The sequence below is a fragment of the Nyctereutes procyonoides genome, unplaced genomic scaffold (genome assembly GCF_905146905.1).
Source record: "Nyctereutes procyonoides isolate TBG_1078 unplaced genomic scaffold, NYPRO_anot_genome, whole genome shotgun sequence".
NCBI lineage: Eukaryota > Metazoa > Chordata > Mammalia > Carnivora > Canidae > Nyctereutes > Nyctereutes procyonoides.
The window spans coordinates 63,109,358-63,125,427 of NW_026575043.1; the positions used below are offsets into that span (position 1 = coordinate 63,109,358).

A 16,070-nucleotide genomic window follows, 5' to 3' on the forward strand; every position below is an offset into this window, starting at 1 on the left:
AGAAAAGTAAAATAGAAATAATCCAATTGAAAAATAGGCAAAGGATCTGATAGACATTTCTCCAAAGAAGATATACAAATGGTCAATGAATGCATGAAAAGATGCTCAATATCATTAGCCCTCAGGGAAATGCAAATCCAAAGTGCAATGAGTAATTGCTTCATACCTACCAGCATGTCAAGAATTAAAAAAAAAAGGGATCCCTGGGTGGCGCAGCCTTTGGTTTAGCGCCCGCCTTTGGCCCAGGGCGCGATCCTGGAGACCCGGGATCGAATCCCACGTCGGGCTCCCGGTGCATGGAGCCTGCTTCTCCCTCCGCCTGGGTCTCTGCCTCTCTCTCTCTCTCTCTGTGTGTGACTATCATAAATAAAAATTCCAAAAAAAAAAAAAAAAGAAACCAAGGGAGCGACGCAGCCAAGGACATCACAAGAGCAAAGGTCCTCAGGTAGAAACTGCTTGTGGCTCCGTGTTTAAACCCTAGGACCACTCCTGCACACCCCCCCACCTGAACCTTACTAGCAGGAGTCGGGATCCTACGCAGGGATGTGGGCCGGAAACCGCGACTTCACTGCCAGGTTTCAGCCCGGCCAGAGAGAGCTCTGGGCCCCGAAGACCGTGCTTCTGCCCTCCAGGCACCAGGCCGTCAGGCCGGAAACTCCAGGTTGGACGAGAAGGTGCCGCTGTCCTGCGGGAAACACCGGTGGGGAACCAAGGCCCAGGGGCAGCTATTCGGGTGGCCGTCACCCCACGTCCAGGTGGCCAGTCTAGGGCCAGGCCCCCTTCTCTCCCACAGAGGCCCAGGACCCCGGCGCCCGGGGGGGGGGGGGGGAGGGGGTGACCCCCAGGACCCGAGTTACCAGGGCCTCAGATCCGTGAAGACACTGCCCTGGGCAGGGCCTGGCCCTCCGACCTCGGAGGTCCCCAGCCTCCGGCCTCCGGCCCCAGAGCTCCTCAGCCCCGCAATCCCCTAGTCTCCCAGGCCCAGCCCCAGAGCTCCCGGGTCCCGACCCCCGGGCCCGGGGAGGTCTCGCCCGGAGCCACCGCACCCGCGCAGACAGGTGGGGCCCCCGCGAGCCGCGCATCTACCTGCGCATCCCCCGCCCTCCCCCTGCCCCCCCCCCGCTCCCCCCCGCCCCGCGCCCGGCTCGCCCGGTGCAGGTAGCGCGCAATCCGGAGCCGCGCTTTCGCCACCGCTCTGCCCAACCGTCTGAGAAAACGGACGCTACACTTGCGCCGCCCCCTAATCACATCCCCTCCTACCGTGGCGACGCCTCCGAGTGCAAGCAGCGAAAGCCAAAATCCTTTCCGGCGCCTCATACAGCTCCGAGGACTGGCGAATCGGCCGAACCTGCTCGCCGGAAGTGGGGCCGCCTCTCGCCGGAAGTTGCGCTTCCTCCATTTTGTCGCCCGCTATGGCGGCGATGTCGAGTTTGGGGCCGGGATTCGGCGCTCTTGACTGAGGGGGTAGGCCGGGCGGAGGCACTGGGGACATCCGCACGGCGCAGAAGAGGACCAGCCTGGACACCGGCGACGCTGTCATGTACGGCGCGAGCGGAGGCCGTGCCAAAGCCGAGAGGAAAAGCGGCACGAAGGAGGAGGCCGGGCCCGGCGGTGCCGGTGGTGGGGGGAGCAGAGTGGAGTTGCTGGTCTTCGGCTATGCCTGCAAGCTGTTCCGGGATGACGAGCGGGCCCTGGCCCAGGAGCAGGGACAGCACCTCATCCCCTGGATGGGGGACCACAAGATCCTCATCGACAGGTCGGTTCCTCCCCCCACCCGTCGGTCCTCCCCTTCCCTCGCCCGCTTAATTTCGTCTGATGTTGACTTGATGGCCAGGACTAAGACGGGGTACGGTGGAGCCAGCGGGGATGTGGGGGAGCCCTCCTCTGTCCTTACGTCCCCCTGGCCTTGGAGGGGGGGGGACGATGAAACCCGCCCTAAGGCACTGGCTGGAGTTGCGCGCCGCGCCTGTCGCCGGAGGGACCGTCTCTGCTCCTGCAGCCCCTCGCGACCCCTCGCCCCGGTCGCTGGCTCCAGCTGGCCCCTCCACGCGGTGGAAGCTGCGCCTGCCCTGGCCCCTCCCGACCGGCGTCCCCACGACTCGCGTGGGGCACGCTGAGGCCGCGCCGCTGAGAAGCCATTGGGCCCCTGAGTGTGCCCCCGGGGGCGCCCTCCCCTGCGGAGCGCCTGTGTCTTGCCGGCTTGACCCTTGGTTCCGCCCGCCCTCCGCCCCCACCCGGGACAAGCTGACCGACCTGACGCGGCTCAGCCCCCGGGGTCAGGTTGCCGGTCCGCGGGAAGCCGGGGGACCTCAGGCAGATACACCGGCCCTCTCTTAGAGGTAGTGCTCTTAGGGCTGGTTTCGATGTCCCTTAAAACCGAAGGGTGGAACCGGGGCGCAGACGTGTTTCTTCTCAAATCAGACATGCTTTAGGTAATCCCCCCGGAGCGTGTTTAGCCGCTGTGGGCGGAAGGGTCCTGGAATTGGGGATTCCTGAGGACGTCTGATTCGAAAAGGAGGATGGCATTACATGGTGTAGGTCGTTTGCTCCCCTCCCGTGTTTTCAGTTCCCCCTTTTCTTCCCCTCCTTGGGGTTCTTGTTTTGTTGCTCGGTTTGGTTTTTTGCGGGCTTGGCAACTCTGCTTCTGGGGCCTGGACTGAAAAGCAGACGATGACCTGCCATTTATCTGTGGGATAGTCTCCCTGAGTGATCAGTCTGCCTGCCATTTGATTAAAAGCTGGATTCTACAAAGCCCTGGAACATGACCGTAGGGATGACCCCTGAGCTGGCCGGAATGGACATGTTAATGACCGAATAGGCCTTTTTACATCCCCGACGTTTCTGTTTGGAGTTAGATCTAGACAGCAGTGACTCTTGAAGGGAGGGTTGCCAGATCAGGCCTGGACCTGACACACCCCCGCTCTGCTCAAACGTGCCGTGCCTTTAAGTTCTGACTTTCATTGACCGATGTTGCCGGTGTTGTCAGGCAGCTCGCTTTTCCAAAGTGTTACTCTCGATAGTTGTCATTACTCAAGTCTGGTGAGCAGTGGAGTCTGAGCTTTTTATACAGTTTTCCATATCATTCTGTATGCGATTGGGAGTTAGGTTTTCCAGAACTAACGGGGAGCAAACGCTACACATGTACATGTGCAATATTTTCAAATAATGATCTACATTTGTAAGTTAAGGAGGTTTACATCAAAGTAGAAATAATTTTGGAATTTAATAAAGTGCAGTAACTTGGCTACTCTGGAATTGTGAATTCTGGCCTTTTTTCTTTTAATGTCTTTTTTTTTTTTTTTTTTAGTTAATTTTTCAGCGTCATTACAAAAGTCAGCATTAAAAAAATCAGGCAGACTTTTGTTTGTCTTGTTTGTTTTTGTTTTCACAGCCTTAAAGTCTGAGTGTTTCTAACTCACTCGTTTACTATTTGATATTGCACATTGACAGCAGCTTCACTGAATCTTTTTGTCAAAAGCATAACAAAAAGTGCTCTTCTTATTCCTAATTTGGCTGATGTGCCTATTGGTCCATGCAAGTAAACATGGATGTGTCTTAACGTATGTTATTTTTGGGGGTATAAAGTTTAGAAGAAGATGTTTATACTGCACCTTCTAATAGTTTTGCTCTGTTTCCAGTGAACCTCCTTAAACTGCATGTATATGTCACTGTTCCTTTGTATGTGTGTCTCTCTATCACATAACCCAGCACTTATTTCCTCAGCCAAGTGGCTAGGGGGCGAGCCTAGCCAAGATTTTACCTCCAATGGACGCAAGTTTCTTTGGTGAAGATCTCTCCTGAGAGTTCGGGACTAGCAGAAAGAAGCGAGGAAATTTCGACCGTTGGGTTCTTTCGGATAGGTATTTATGTATTCGGTTTGTGTGAATGTAAGCTATGATATTTGACTTTTCAGAAATTTTTTTTTTATTTTTTATTTTTTTGCAAATGGCATTGAATGGTTGACCAAACCATAAACGGTAAGCACTGCCAGTGAAGTGGGCACCATTTATGCTATTAAAGGATTGTTTACCTTTAATGATAAGTTTTATCATATTATACAAAGGAATTTAGACTTTGTTAAGATAACTTGAGATTAAAAGTAGGTGAGATATGACTAGCCAAATTAAATATAAATCTGAGAAGATTTTTTTATGTTTGTTTTGATATTTTTATTTCTTTATTTTAATCGGTAAGTATGTATATAAAACATCACACACAAACCAACCTAGAGGTTAACTTCTTTCCTTTGACCAGTGTGTTCATATTACAGATATGATGGGCGCGGTCACCTGCATGACCTTTCTGAGTACGATGCTGAGTATTCCACATGGAACCGAGATTACCAGCTCTCTGAAGAGGAGGCACGAATAGATGCCCTGTGTGATGAAGAGAGGTATTTAGCCTTGCATACGGACTTGCTTGAGGAGGAGGCAAGGCAAGGTACTGCTCAAGAAAAACTTACTTAAGCAACAAACTTTTTAAAAATTTTTTAAGTATTTAAAATTTACTCCCATTCATTTTTTTATACTCACTCTTTCTGATATTATCTTGACAGTACCCAGTGGATTGGAAAAACAGGAGTCTTTGCGTTCTGAGAGGACCTCAGGATAGTTTATATATAGAGCCACAAAGAATTTTCCCAGCTTTTGAGGGCAGACTGGGATTTGAAAAAACAAAAACCAAACTCTTTAACTGTTCTTCTTTAACAGTATCGTATAAACTAAAATTGATGTTCTTGTCTTTGCCTTAACAATCTTTAATACAGTTCTTAATCCCCAAATTTCTCAGCAGGAAGAAATTTTCCACAAAAGACGTGTATTCTGCTATCTGTGGTAAACATGTACTGGCAAAAGTACATATTAATAGATGTGAGGTGTGAATTTTTAAAAGACATTTTTGCCTCAAAAAGAGGTTGAGAAAAGTGTGTTGTATGCTTTACTGATAGCTACAACTTTAGAAATATATAAAATTTTCTCAGTTAATTTCCATTTCTGTTAATAAAATTCTCATTTTTATTCAAGAGGAAGAATACAAGCGATTGAGCGAAGCACTGGCAGAGGATGGGAGCTATAATGCAGTGGGATTCACTTATGGTAGTGATTATTATGACCCCTCAGAACCGACAGAGGAGGAGGAGCCTTCTAAACAGAGAGGTAAGGGAGGAAAGCTGCCCCGCAGTGACATATACTGTTGGAGGTATATACTGCATACATAACAGTGGCATCTTCAGATGATAAGTGTGGACATTAAGTAATTGTAACGTTGCTGTACACAGAGCATTAGCAATACTCCTTAGGGTAGAACAAAGCTGGATATTAGAAAACAAAGTGTTTGTGGAGGTGGAAATTGAATGCAGGCTGTTATCTGCCTTTCATTTATCTCTCTTTAACTTGGATAACTGGAAATTACTCAGTGTGGGTTCTTTGTTTCTTAGCTGGTAATACGTGCATTGATATCTATGGCAATTTGTTCTTGGGGCATTGAGAAGATAGGTGTTAACTACCCTCGTGTGAACCTGATTCTTCACATCCTCTCCACAAATAAAATAAAGACAGGGCTCAGTAGAAGGACGCCTTTGGGGTCACCTGCTGCTCAACAGAAGAGCACAAGACGTCGTCCCACTTAGGCTTTGTAGGAGCCGTGACGTGCACTGTGTCGTACGGTAATATTTATATGAAATTGAAGATTTTAAATTCTTCTCTGGATCGACTCTAGAGACCTTGAATGTGAAAAAAAAGTCGTGCTCCCAAAGTATCTGTGTAGTACAGGAACGAATATTCTCAGTCACTTTGGTAAGCTCTGAGAGCACCATTATTATAAGCCTGCATAATGATCAGACGTTAAGTATCAATAATGATAACACGAACCAGAAACTTCAAGGCTAGAGCACTACACTCAGGCATTCTGTTTAAGGGGAAGGAGAACTTTATGGGGCACCTGGTTGGCTCAGTTGGTAGAGCACATAGTCATGTGATCTCAGTCTTGATCTCAGGGTCATGGGTTGTAGCTGTACGTTGGGTGTGGAGCTAACTTAAATAAAAATATTAAAGAGAACTTTAGAAACTATTCAGATGTTTAAAATATTAAAGTCACACATACAGGGATTTCATTTTAGAGCTAACACTCCATTATTTGGGACTTAATTGGTTTCTCCTTAAGTTGCAGACTGGGCAGGTGTCACCTTGACAGGATGTAGGACAGTCTTGACAGGGGCTTCCTTGTTGTCCTTCCCCTCCTCCTGCTCCTTAGGTCGTGGGCAGACATCCCTGCTGTGAAGCTCTGTCCCAGGAACTTGTGAAAAGACTTCTCAAATGTCATTGGAACTATGTTCAGTTAAAGCCTTGTTAAGGCATTTCACACCTTCAGAAGTTAGGACTCAGTGGAGATGTTCTTGTAGGTCCAGCCAGTAAGCGCTCCTTCCTTTATCCACAGTGAGTCACTCATGTTAGGGTTCTGGATAGTTTAGAGCCTGTTGTCTAAACAACCACGTACATTATGTCTGTTTTATTTTATTTTTTTATTTTTTTAAAGATTTTATTTATTCATGAGAGAGAGAGAAGCAGAGACACAGGCAGAGGGAGAAGCAGGCTCCATGCAGGGAGCCCGATTTGGGACTCGATCCCAAGACTCCAGGACCACGCCCTGTGCGGAAGGCAGGCGCTAAACCGCTGAGCCACCCAGGGATTCCCCCATTATGTCTGTTTTAAATATGTAGTATTTTTTTTTTGAATTTTTATTTATTTACGATAGTCACAGAGAGACAGAGAGAGAGAGAGAGAGGCAGAGACACAGGCAGAGGGAGAAGCAGGCTCCATGCACCGGGAGCCCGACGTGGGATTCGATCCTGGGTCTCCAGGATCGCGCCCTGGGCCAAAGGCAGGCGCTAAACCGCTGCACCACCCAGGGATCCCAAATATGTAGTATTTTTGATCAGAAGGAAGGAAGACATACTAGAACTTTGTATGTGAATCATTGAAATTTTTAAAGGCCAGATGTCTTTTGCAAGATAGAGTGATAATCTTTGGGAAAACCTTAATATTAGTTTCTTTTTCTTTTTTTTTTTTTAATTTTTATTTATTTATGATAGTCACATAGAATGAGAGAGAGAGATGCAGAGACACAGGCAGAGGGAGAAGCAGGCTCCATGCACCGGGAGCCCGACGTGGGATTCGATCCCGGGTCTCCAGGATCGCGCCCTGGGCCAAAGGCAGGCGCCAAACCGCTGCGCCACCCAGGGATCCCTTAATATTAGTTTCTTAAGAATGTTAAGATAAGGGATCAGCAGACTACCACTGTAGGCCCAACCAGCAGGTTTTTGTAAATGAAGTTTCGCAGATGCACAGCCACACTCATTTGTTCACACAGTGTCTGTGCAGCCTTTGTGGCTCAACAGCAGAATTGAATAGTTGGCCCAGAGGCATTGTGGCCAGAGATGCTTACCTTCTGGCCTTGTCCATTGTCCGGAAAGTTGCCAACTTGTTACACGTGTCAGAGTGTCTCAGTATAATTAAACTTTGTCATAATTACTGCAGTTTAAGAATTTCAATGTGACTTAGTTTCTCTTTGAAGTTTTACTATGCTTTCTCTTTACCATAAAGTTCTCTTTAGTGTTTTGTAACTTTTCTCTTCCTATAATCACGTTCTCAGTACTTGGCTTTATATGCTGATTAATTTTTTTTGAAGATTTATTTATTTGAGAGAGAAAAAACGTGAGCAGGGGAAGGGGCAGGAGGAGAGGGAGGATCTGAAGCAGACTCCCTACTGAGTGTGGAATCCCAAAGTGGGGGTGGATCCCAGGACTCTGTGACCTGAGCTGAAAAGAAGAGCAGGACATTCAACTGACTGAGCCACCCAGGTGCCCTGCTGATTAATTTGTTTTTTTTTTTTTAATAAAAGTTGGGCCCATGTGAAACTTATGTCTTGGCTCATAACAGTTTATGCAAACTTCGATGAAATGCCACGTGTATGTGTAAAACACATGTACACACGTAGTCTTAGAAGTCAGTCTGGTGCCTAGTACACTAACAACAAAGTTTTACTTCAGTGTTGCATTACTTTAAAAAAAAAAAGGTTTTTTTTTTTTTTTGTTTTCCAGTGCCATCAACAGGTCTAAATATTCCTTAATTTTCAAAGTTACTCTATTGTCTTGGCATGTTTGTACATTTTAAGCTTTGTATTTCAAGCAGGCAGTATGGTGCCCTTGCATCTGTGAATCACCCCCTCTTCCTTTTGCATGTCAGAGTCTCTTGATTCTTTTTATCATTATTAAATACCCTTTTTATGAAAAAATAAAATTTGAATTTATTTGAATTGCGGTGGTTGTATTTCATTCTGTGCCACTAACAGCATCTTTTCTGTAAATTAAGGTGTAAGGATGGAGCAGCTGTGTATAACCCACCTGTTCCAAACAGCTCTTGATTTAGGCGCCTCTACTTCATGAGCAGCGTCACATTACAGAAAGGCGGTTTAAGAGAAAAATTGCCATCATTCTATCATTTTAGGGAGATACAATAAAGTCGTACTTTCATACATACACCTTTGGCGCCACGCCCAAAGAGACTGAAATTCGAAGTTGCTGCTTGATGTATTGTAAACTGATGTCTCTGGTGTCCTCTAGTCACACCTTGGCATTTGGTCACTGGAGCTGGATAGTGGGGCTGCTGATCACAGGAAGCTGTTAGACCCTACTGGATCCCTGGTTCTTAGGGGAGAGTAAGGGTGCATAAGCAGAAACAGGCGGGGCAGGGTTGAGTAATTATTACTTAGCAGTAATATATAATCTGCCTGTATCTCATCAGATGAGAATACCCAGGTTTTCAGGTACAGTGAAACTTGCTTAGAATTCCTTCTGGCTTCGTCCAAGAATTAGGTTTGATAGGAACCTTGAAAATTGTTCATCAGGAAACTACATACTTGGTGGAAACATTTGATGATTTAATATTTACTTAATGTCATTTTTTAACAGAAAAACTTAAAGTAGATCTTGAAATGCTAGGTTTTTGTACATTTTACTATGTCCTTGTAAGTAGATAATGACCTGCGTGATTGCAAGGTGATGTGCAGGTCCTGTCTAACAGCCAGCAGACAGGCGTGTGTGGAATGAAGTGTTTATAGATGGAAATGGGAAAGAAGCATCTGATTATTTGTGGTAGGGAGGTGTAGTTTGTATGAATGGAGGAGTCCTGGCAGATATACTTAAGGACCTGACAACTTCATGGTGAAATTAGCCCACCATCTGGGGATTGAGCACCCGAGCTGTGCCTCCCCGCTGGCGATCCCGCAGAAACAGCTTGAGAGGGTCTTTGTGCAGGTTGAACACACATGCATATCAAAGAGCTGGGGGCTGGGCACTGCTCACCATGGTCTAAGTGCCTGCTAGCAGGGCACATTGTAGGGAGACGCCCACTGCCAGGTCTCCTTTTTTGGTGGCAGGTGGTAAAATCACTCACCTGGCATATGCTAGAGTAGAAGAGAAGATGGGAAAGTGTGTGTGATGATGGGAAGATGAAGAACCGGGTAATGCCACTCGCTGCTGTCCCTCCATTGTTGCTCACTCTGGGTGGCTGCCTTCATTCCTCCTCATTGTTCTGAAGTTTTATCTTTTCTTTTTATACAGAAAAAAATGAGGCTGAAAACCTAGAGGAAAACGAGGAGCCTTTCATTGCCCCTTTGGGGCTGAATGTGCCGCCTGACGTGGAGCTGGTATGTATGCTTCCTGTTCACGGTATTGCTGTCGTTATCACTGGGTTGGGGCTCTACTTGTGCAAGAGCCCAGGCGTAGCTATGACAGCTTTGCAAGTTCCTGATGCTTTCAGATGATTTGTGGGGACAAAACCACACCTCACCCACTATTTTCCTCTTATGGGAGGAATTCCAGCAGAATCGGTAGACCAGAGCATCGGGGACTCAAGGAAATGGCTCTCAGAGATCATAGGGTTGAGTGCCCACGTTTAGCAGCATGGAGAAACTGAATCCAAGTTAGCAGTGAGGACACTGTTAGCCACATTTAGGCATACAAACAGTCTTGATCAAGGCAGCATGGCTTTCAGGGCAATTGCTTTGTCCTGGTTTTGCCAGGGTGGCTTTTGTGGGCACCTACATTAAGTGTCTTAACCTTAGATTTCCTTGGTAGTCTTTCACCGGGACTTCCTGGCCCTTGTGATTAAGGCCCAGCAGCATGTCCAGGCCACCCAGCACCCTGTGAAAACCTGGATGCGACCCCTCTTGGCCTGAGTGCTCTCCCGCTAGAGCCTGGCATAGCTGAGTGGTTCATGCTCCCCTTGCACCAGTACTTGAGCTGCGTGAGGTTGAGGCTGAGTTCTTGGGAGGGGGGGGGGGGCCTGTCTCCTACACTCCCCCACTGTGCTAGCTGCTCTGTATCTCCAGTGTCATGTAATGCCCACAGTCCCCATATGATAGCTGCTAGGACCATCCTCCTTTCACAGGCCAGAAGAAGGGAAGACAGTGGCTCTGTGGGTGGCAGGCCAAAGCTCACGCCCGTGGCTGGGCCATTAAGCCTTCAGAGTCCCCGTGCTTCATGGAATGTTTGCATGTTTCTTGGGGACAAGTAGAGTATTTGTGTTGCACATGCACACTCAGGCAGGGGGAGATGTTGGCCCTTGGTGTGGTTCACCTGTGTTGTCTTCCTAACTGAATTTCCAGGGCCACGGATGGGGGGGGGGCACTCGTGGAAAGAGCCTCCACCCTGTTTGCATTTATACCCTCACACCTCTCCTTCCTTCACTTTCTCTTTGTGCAAGTACACGTAAGAATGTCTGGGTATTGCTGGAAATTATTTACTGCTTATATATGCTTCCCCATTTCTAGCATTCAGTTAAATCTGAGGGTGGCATCTGAGCATTTGATATTCTAAGACTTGTGCTAATATACTTTCAGTGTGTTGTTCAGAGTTATATTCCTACTTGTTCTGGAATGCGCTATTTAGTCTGCATGAGAGACCCATTAAAAATCGGGTTGCTCAGGGCAGCCCCGGTGGCAGTGGCGCAGCGGTTTAGCACCACCTACAGCCCAGGGCGTGATCCTGGAGACCCTGGATTGAGTCCCACGTCAGGCTCTCTGTATGATGCCTGCTTCTCCCTCTGCCTGTGTCTCTGCCTCTCTCTCTGTCTCTATAAATAAATAAAATCTTAAAAAAAAAAAAAATCAGGTTGCTCCCTTATCTATATTTAACGTTAAAAGTTTTTATTTAAGGTTAACTATATAGAATCTTATCTATTTTTATGTGAAAATTATTTTTAAGCTTTTATGCAGATATAAACTTGGAAGTATAATAGATTTTATTGCATTGTTTACTTTCTATTAAAATATTTAATGGCTGTGTATTCTCAGCCAGAGAATCACTAGAGTGTTTAATGGTCTGCCGGAGCTAAAAATAGTCACTACCCATTGGAGAGCAAAATAGTAATTTGCTTTCTTAATGTTAAAGAGTTTCTTGTGATATTATTACAGAGCGGCCTCTTGAGTAGGAAATTGTCTGATTATGTGGAAACTGTCTGAATGCCTGTTGGGGCGCTGGTGTGCAGGCCTCTTTCCTTTGTGCTGTTGTCAGAGCTTGGGGGCAGCAGTTCCTTGTCTGTGATTGACAGAGCGATGTCTGTTATGGTGGGGGTATAGAACACAGGGGTGCTTGCCTCAGGACTTTCGTGTTGGTGATTAGATGCTGAAATTGCTGGCTTGTAGGTAGAGGGGGGATTGTTGCCTCCATGCGCAGGGGTTGCCCTCACTCGGTAAAGAAAGCAGGCACCTTAGGGAATTCTTGATGTTTAAACTAGGCTTTTGGCTTAGAGCCTGGTGATTACAGGTCTGTGGGGTTTGTGTGAAGAGTACAGAGTAGTTAGAAATCATGGCACTCGGGGAGGATGTTGGCAGGTGCTAGAGATGGGGCACCGCTGGTGCCGTCTTCCTCGATAAGACCCCAGCAGCTCTCCTGACTCCATATCCCACTGGACCCTTCAAGTAACCTCACAGCTTTGTTTTAGCTTTTCACAGTAATTCTGTGTATGTTTTCTTGTTTCACAAGAAGTAAGGACCTGTCTCCCTGTGTAGCCTGGCATCATTTGTCCCAGCATTGTATTTTCAGCCATCTGTTCTCTTCTCAGGCACCTGGCCCGTCTTGGTCACCTCCTGAGTTCTACATATGCCTGGTCCCATTTCTGGGTGTCCTGTGCTCTGTGCCAGTTTGTGTTATGTCGTGTTGGCATCCTCACACCTGGTGCATACCTGGAGTACCACTAGGAAGGTGGAGGAAGTGTCACTCGGCCCCCAAGCCACCGCAGGTGCACCCTGTCTGGTCAGCCATGGGACTGGAAGTGCTGCTGCCCCATAGACCCTATTAGAAGTTTTTCTGAGGGAAACATGCTCATTTGAACATACTCGATGAACCAAAGGAAAAGCAGGGAAAGATTCAGTGTGTGATTGCCATCGTGGCAACATTTCTGTCTCTTGGATTAGTAACACCACACAGGTTTGCTGAATGAGTGCTGTGTACCAGGCCCTGTGCACGGTGCTCTGCTTCTGTTCTCGCTCAGTCCTCATAGTACCTAAGGGAGCAGGTGCCCTCCTTGAGGTTTAGAGAGGTCAGAGTAGTTGCCCAGGGTAAGCACGTGAGGCCTGCAGCTCCAGCCCGGGCCTGGCTCCAGAGCTCTAAGCCACAGAGTTAGGCCTGACTGATTGTTGTTCAGATTAGAGTGTTATTTTCATCATAATTCAGAGGTTCTGTTGCCAGAGTTTGGAGGTGGGAAGCAAAAAGAAATGTGACTTATTTCTGCATTCCTGTGGAGTTCTTGCCTCCTCTTTGGGACTCGGAAGGACATCGCCTGTGTGATGAGCATGTCCTGCGTGTGCCATGCATGCTTGTTCTCTAGACGCCTTGTCTTTTACCATCTCTTTGCTTGCAGGATGCAGATCATATTTATGGAGTCAACATGTATCACTGTATCCCATTGTAGCACCAGGATTTTGAATTTTGTTTTGGAACTCCCTTCCCACCCCTAAGATTTTAAAAATATTTTCCTGTTTCCTACTGTTGTTTATCGTTTTTTGGTTTTTTTTTTTCTTTCTTTACTGTTGAATTGTGACTTGATGTGATATTTATTTTGGGCTGTGTGTGAAGTGGGTATTTAATCTCTCCTCCCCTGATCATGATGGAGGAGAGGGCTGGCCCACCTACTCCAGGTGTTCCTCCCTCATTCACCCTGCCTTGCACTCCTGTGCCACCCTGTCCTGCCCCCTCCCGCCTCTGGGGTCTGAGCTCCAGCATTTTCCAGAGCTCTGAAGAGACCTTAGATTGGAGTGGGCTTTCTCACCTCCTACACTACTCTCCCATTTCCCAGCATCTACACAGGTTTTAGAGCTATGTCAGTGTAATTTGGGAGGACCAAGGAGGCATTAGTCTGCCTTGGGCTCAGTCACTTTCTTAAACCAAGGTTTCCCTGTGTAAGTAAGCCAAGCGTTGCCCCTTTATCATCAGTCTTTCTAACACGTGTATATATGTATATGTCCTTGAAGTGTCACTTTATAGTGGGGATAAGCTTGATAGTAAATAGAAAAAAAATCTATGTAAAAGTCGTATGATTAAAAAAAAAAAAACAGTCGTCTGATTAAGAGCAAACGCTCTTTCCACAGCAGGTGCTTGTATGTTATCCACTTGCTCTGGGAGCAGGTCCAGAAGTATACTCGTCACGTGTTCTGTTTCTCCATGGTAACCAATGCTTTGGAGCTGCTTTTTAGCATTGGTGTTGTATCATAAATAGGCCTCCTTTTAGATTTTAAACCAGCAGGTTAGTTTGGTCAGCAGAGAATGCCTGTCATGGAGGTGATTTTAGTTTCCTTTTAAGGTCACTATTCTGAATTCACTGTTAATGATTGATGTGTGCCTGGAACACAGTTTCAAAGATTAATCTTGCTATTAGCCTGAGCCATTGAAAATCTGCCTCAGGATCCATACTCCAGGCACAGTGGGCCTTTGACGTAGAATCTAGTTTATTTTGGGATCAGTAAATTTTTGGAGCGGGGTGGGGGGGGGAAATCAGTAAATAACTTTAATTGTATGTACTTATCGTATTTTAGTGTGAAGGACTTTATTAGTTCAGGAATTAAATTTGAGAATTAAGGTGTTTATATTTTATGAGGGATATGGTTCTGGAATTACAGAAAGCATTGTGAATATTTAACCACCCATTTTTAATGAATAATTTCCCACTTTATTCGCCTGTAATTTCCAAGTGTTAATCACTTTGTTATTACTAAAGGCATTTTTCGGAGCATGGCTTCCAGTGTCTGGTCTGACAGGCTCGATTTGTGGGTGGGAAGTGCCAAGCATGTCATGTAGTGGAAGTAACTTAGCAGCAGCATGGACAGGAAACCAGCAGGGTCTGATTCCTATGGTAACCTCACTTGGAGCCAGTGCTATGATTCACTCTGTTCCTGTGAGCAAGCCCCTCCCTGTTCTGGCCAGACCACACCCACCTGGTGTGGAGGTGAGTTAGGGGCAGGAGCAGGTGAGAGCAGGTGACTTTCCTCAGATGTCCAAAAAGGCTATTTTCCAAACTATGAAAACTAGTCCCAGCTAAGAAGGAAAGAGGAATGATGTGTAGACCATTGAGAAACTAGGTGAACGTGTACCCCCTCCCTAGAAAAATGCAGGTGTACCTAATTTGCATACAGCTTCTGAGGGTTCACAGCCTCCAGCCACATCACAGAACCTTGTTAAGGACTCGTGTTAACATGGAGGTACAGTGACTTGGTGTAAAAAAGATTGCCTCAAGTCGGTTCTGCTCAAAGCTGCAGTGCCCGGCCTTGGTCCATGAATTTTCTTGCCATAAAATACTGCAGAATCCAAAAATAGACCCAAGTGTCATGGATCCAGGGGCTATCCCAAGGTCTGTTCAAACTGGGCTATTCTAATTGAAATGTTTCTCTCTCTTTCTCTCTTTCTTAAAGATTCTCCTCACTTATTTGAGAAAGAGAAAGCTCAGGTAGTGGTGAGCAGAGGGAGAGAGACAAACATAACTCCCCAGTGTGGGGGGAGGGCTCGATCCCAGGACCCTGAGATCATGACCTGAGCCAAAAATCGAGAGTCCACTGCTTAACCGACTGAGCCATTCAGGCAGGCACCCCTTGAAATGACTATTTCATATAGTCAACAGTAAAATCAGATTATTTTTCTGTGTTTTAAGTCATGTGGCCAGTGGAAAAGATGAAAAATTGATCACGTGAATGTGTGTGTTTTTTCATAGCCACCAACAGCCAAAATGCATGCTATCATTGAGCGCACAGCCAATTTCGTGTGCAAACAGGGAGCACAGTTTGAAATAATGCTGAAAGCCAAGCAGGCCCGAAACTCTCAGTTCGACTTTCTACGTTTTGATCACTACCTCAACCCCTACTACAAATTCATCCAGAAAGCCATGAAAGAAGGACGCTATACGGTGCTGGCAGAAAACAGAAACGAAGAAAAAAAGAGTATGTGAGACTGTGTGTCCTGTGTGGACGCAGGGCATGTGCGGGATAGCCTCGGGGAGGGGATAGCCTGCACTGCAGGACTTCCAGAATGCTCATGCAGCCCCATCACTACATCATGCTAATTAACCCTGCTGGTGCACCCAGAGGATGGGTAAAGCTCTTCCTGAGTGAGTCTGGAAAGTACACCAGGTTCTTAATTAATATTTCCAGAGATAGTGAAATGGAATTAAATATTGATGCTATCAGAACATAATCCTCTGGCTTAGAAATTTTTCCTCTCATTTTGGCTGTTTACCATTTCCTGGAGAAAGGAATAATCTCCTGCTCCGTGGGATGGGTGCAGTGGTCCGTGCATGTGGATTTAGGGCCAGGGTTAAGTATATGTACACAAAAAATGGAACAGTTAATTTCTCTCTACCTCTTTTATTCATTTCTACATTCAGGTTGTTTTTATTAAATATCTAAATTTGGAATTCTTACTACAAAGGCCAGTGAATGATTTCGAATAATGTGCAGGGACGACAGTTTGTAGTACCTGCTGTTGATTTTTTTCTTTTGAGCTGAAACCTGATTTTTCAAATCATTTG

The 16,070-nt window shown here is 46.5% G+C and overlaps 1 protein-coding gene across 2 annotated transcripts in view; it reads left to right on the forward strand.

Annotated features, from left to right (window-relative positions):
- The first annotated feature begins 1,413 nt into the window (after window positions 1–1,413).
- SFSWAP (splicing factor SWAP) overlaps window positions 1,414–16,070 on the forward strand; it is a 70,407-nt gene continuing 55,750 nt past the window's right edge. Inside the window, exons 1-5 of one of the 2 annotated variants that reach the window (XM_055323306.1) lie at window positions 1,414–1,756; window positions 4,271–4,440; window positions 5,022–5,153; window positions 9,617–9,702; window positions 15,258–15,483. In XM_055323306.1, the coding sequence (XP_055179281.1) occupies window positions 1,539–1,756; window positions 4,271–4,440; window positions 5,022–5,153; window positions 9,617–9,702; window positions 15,258–15,483 (832 nt within the window). In that variant the 5' untranslated portion in view covers window positions 1,414–1,538. The remainder of the gene's footprint in view (window positions 1,757–4,270; window positions 4,441–5,021; window positions 5,154–9,616; window positions 9,703–15,257; window positions 15,484–16,070) is intronic. The other variant, XM_055323307.1, reaches the window with a different exon arrangement.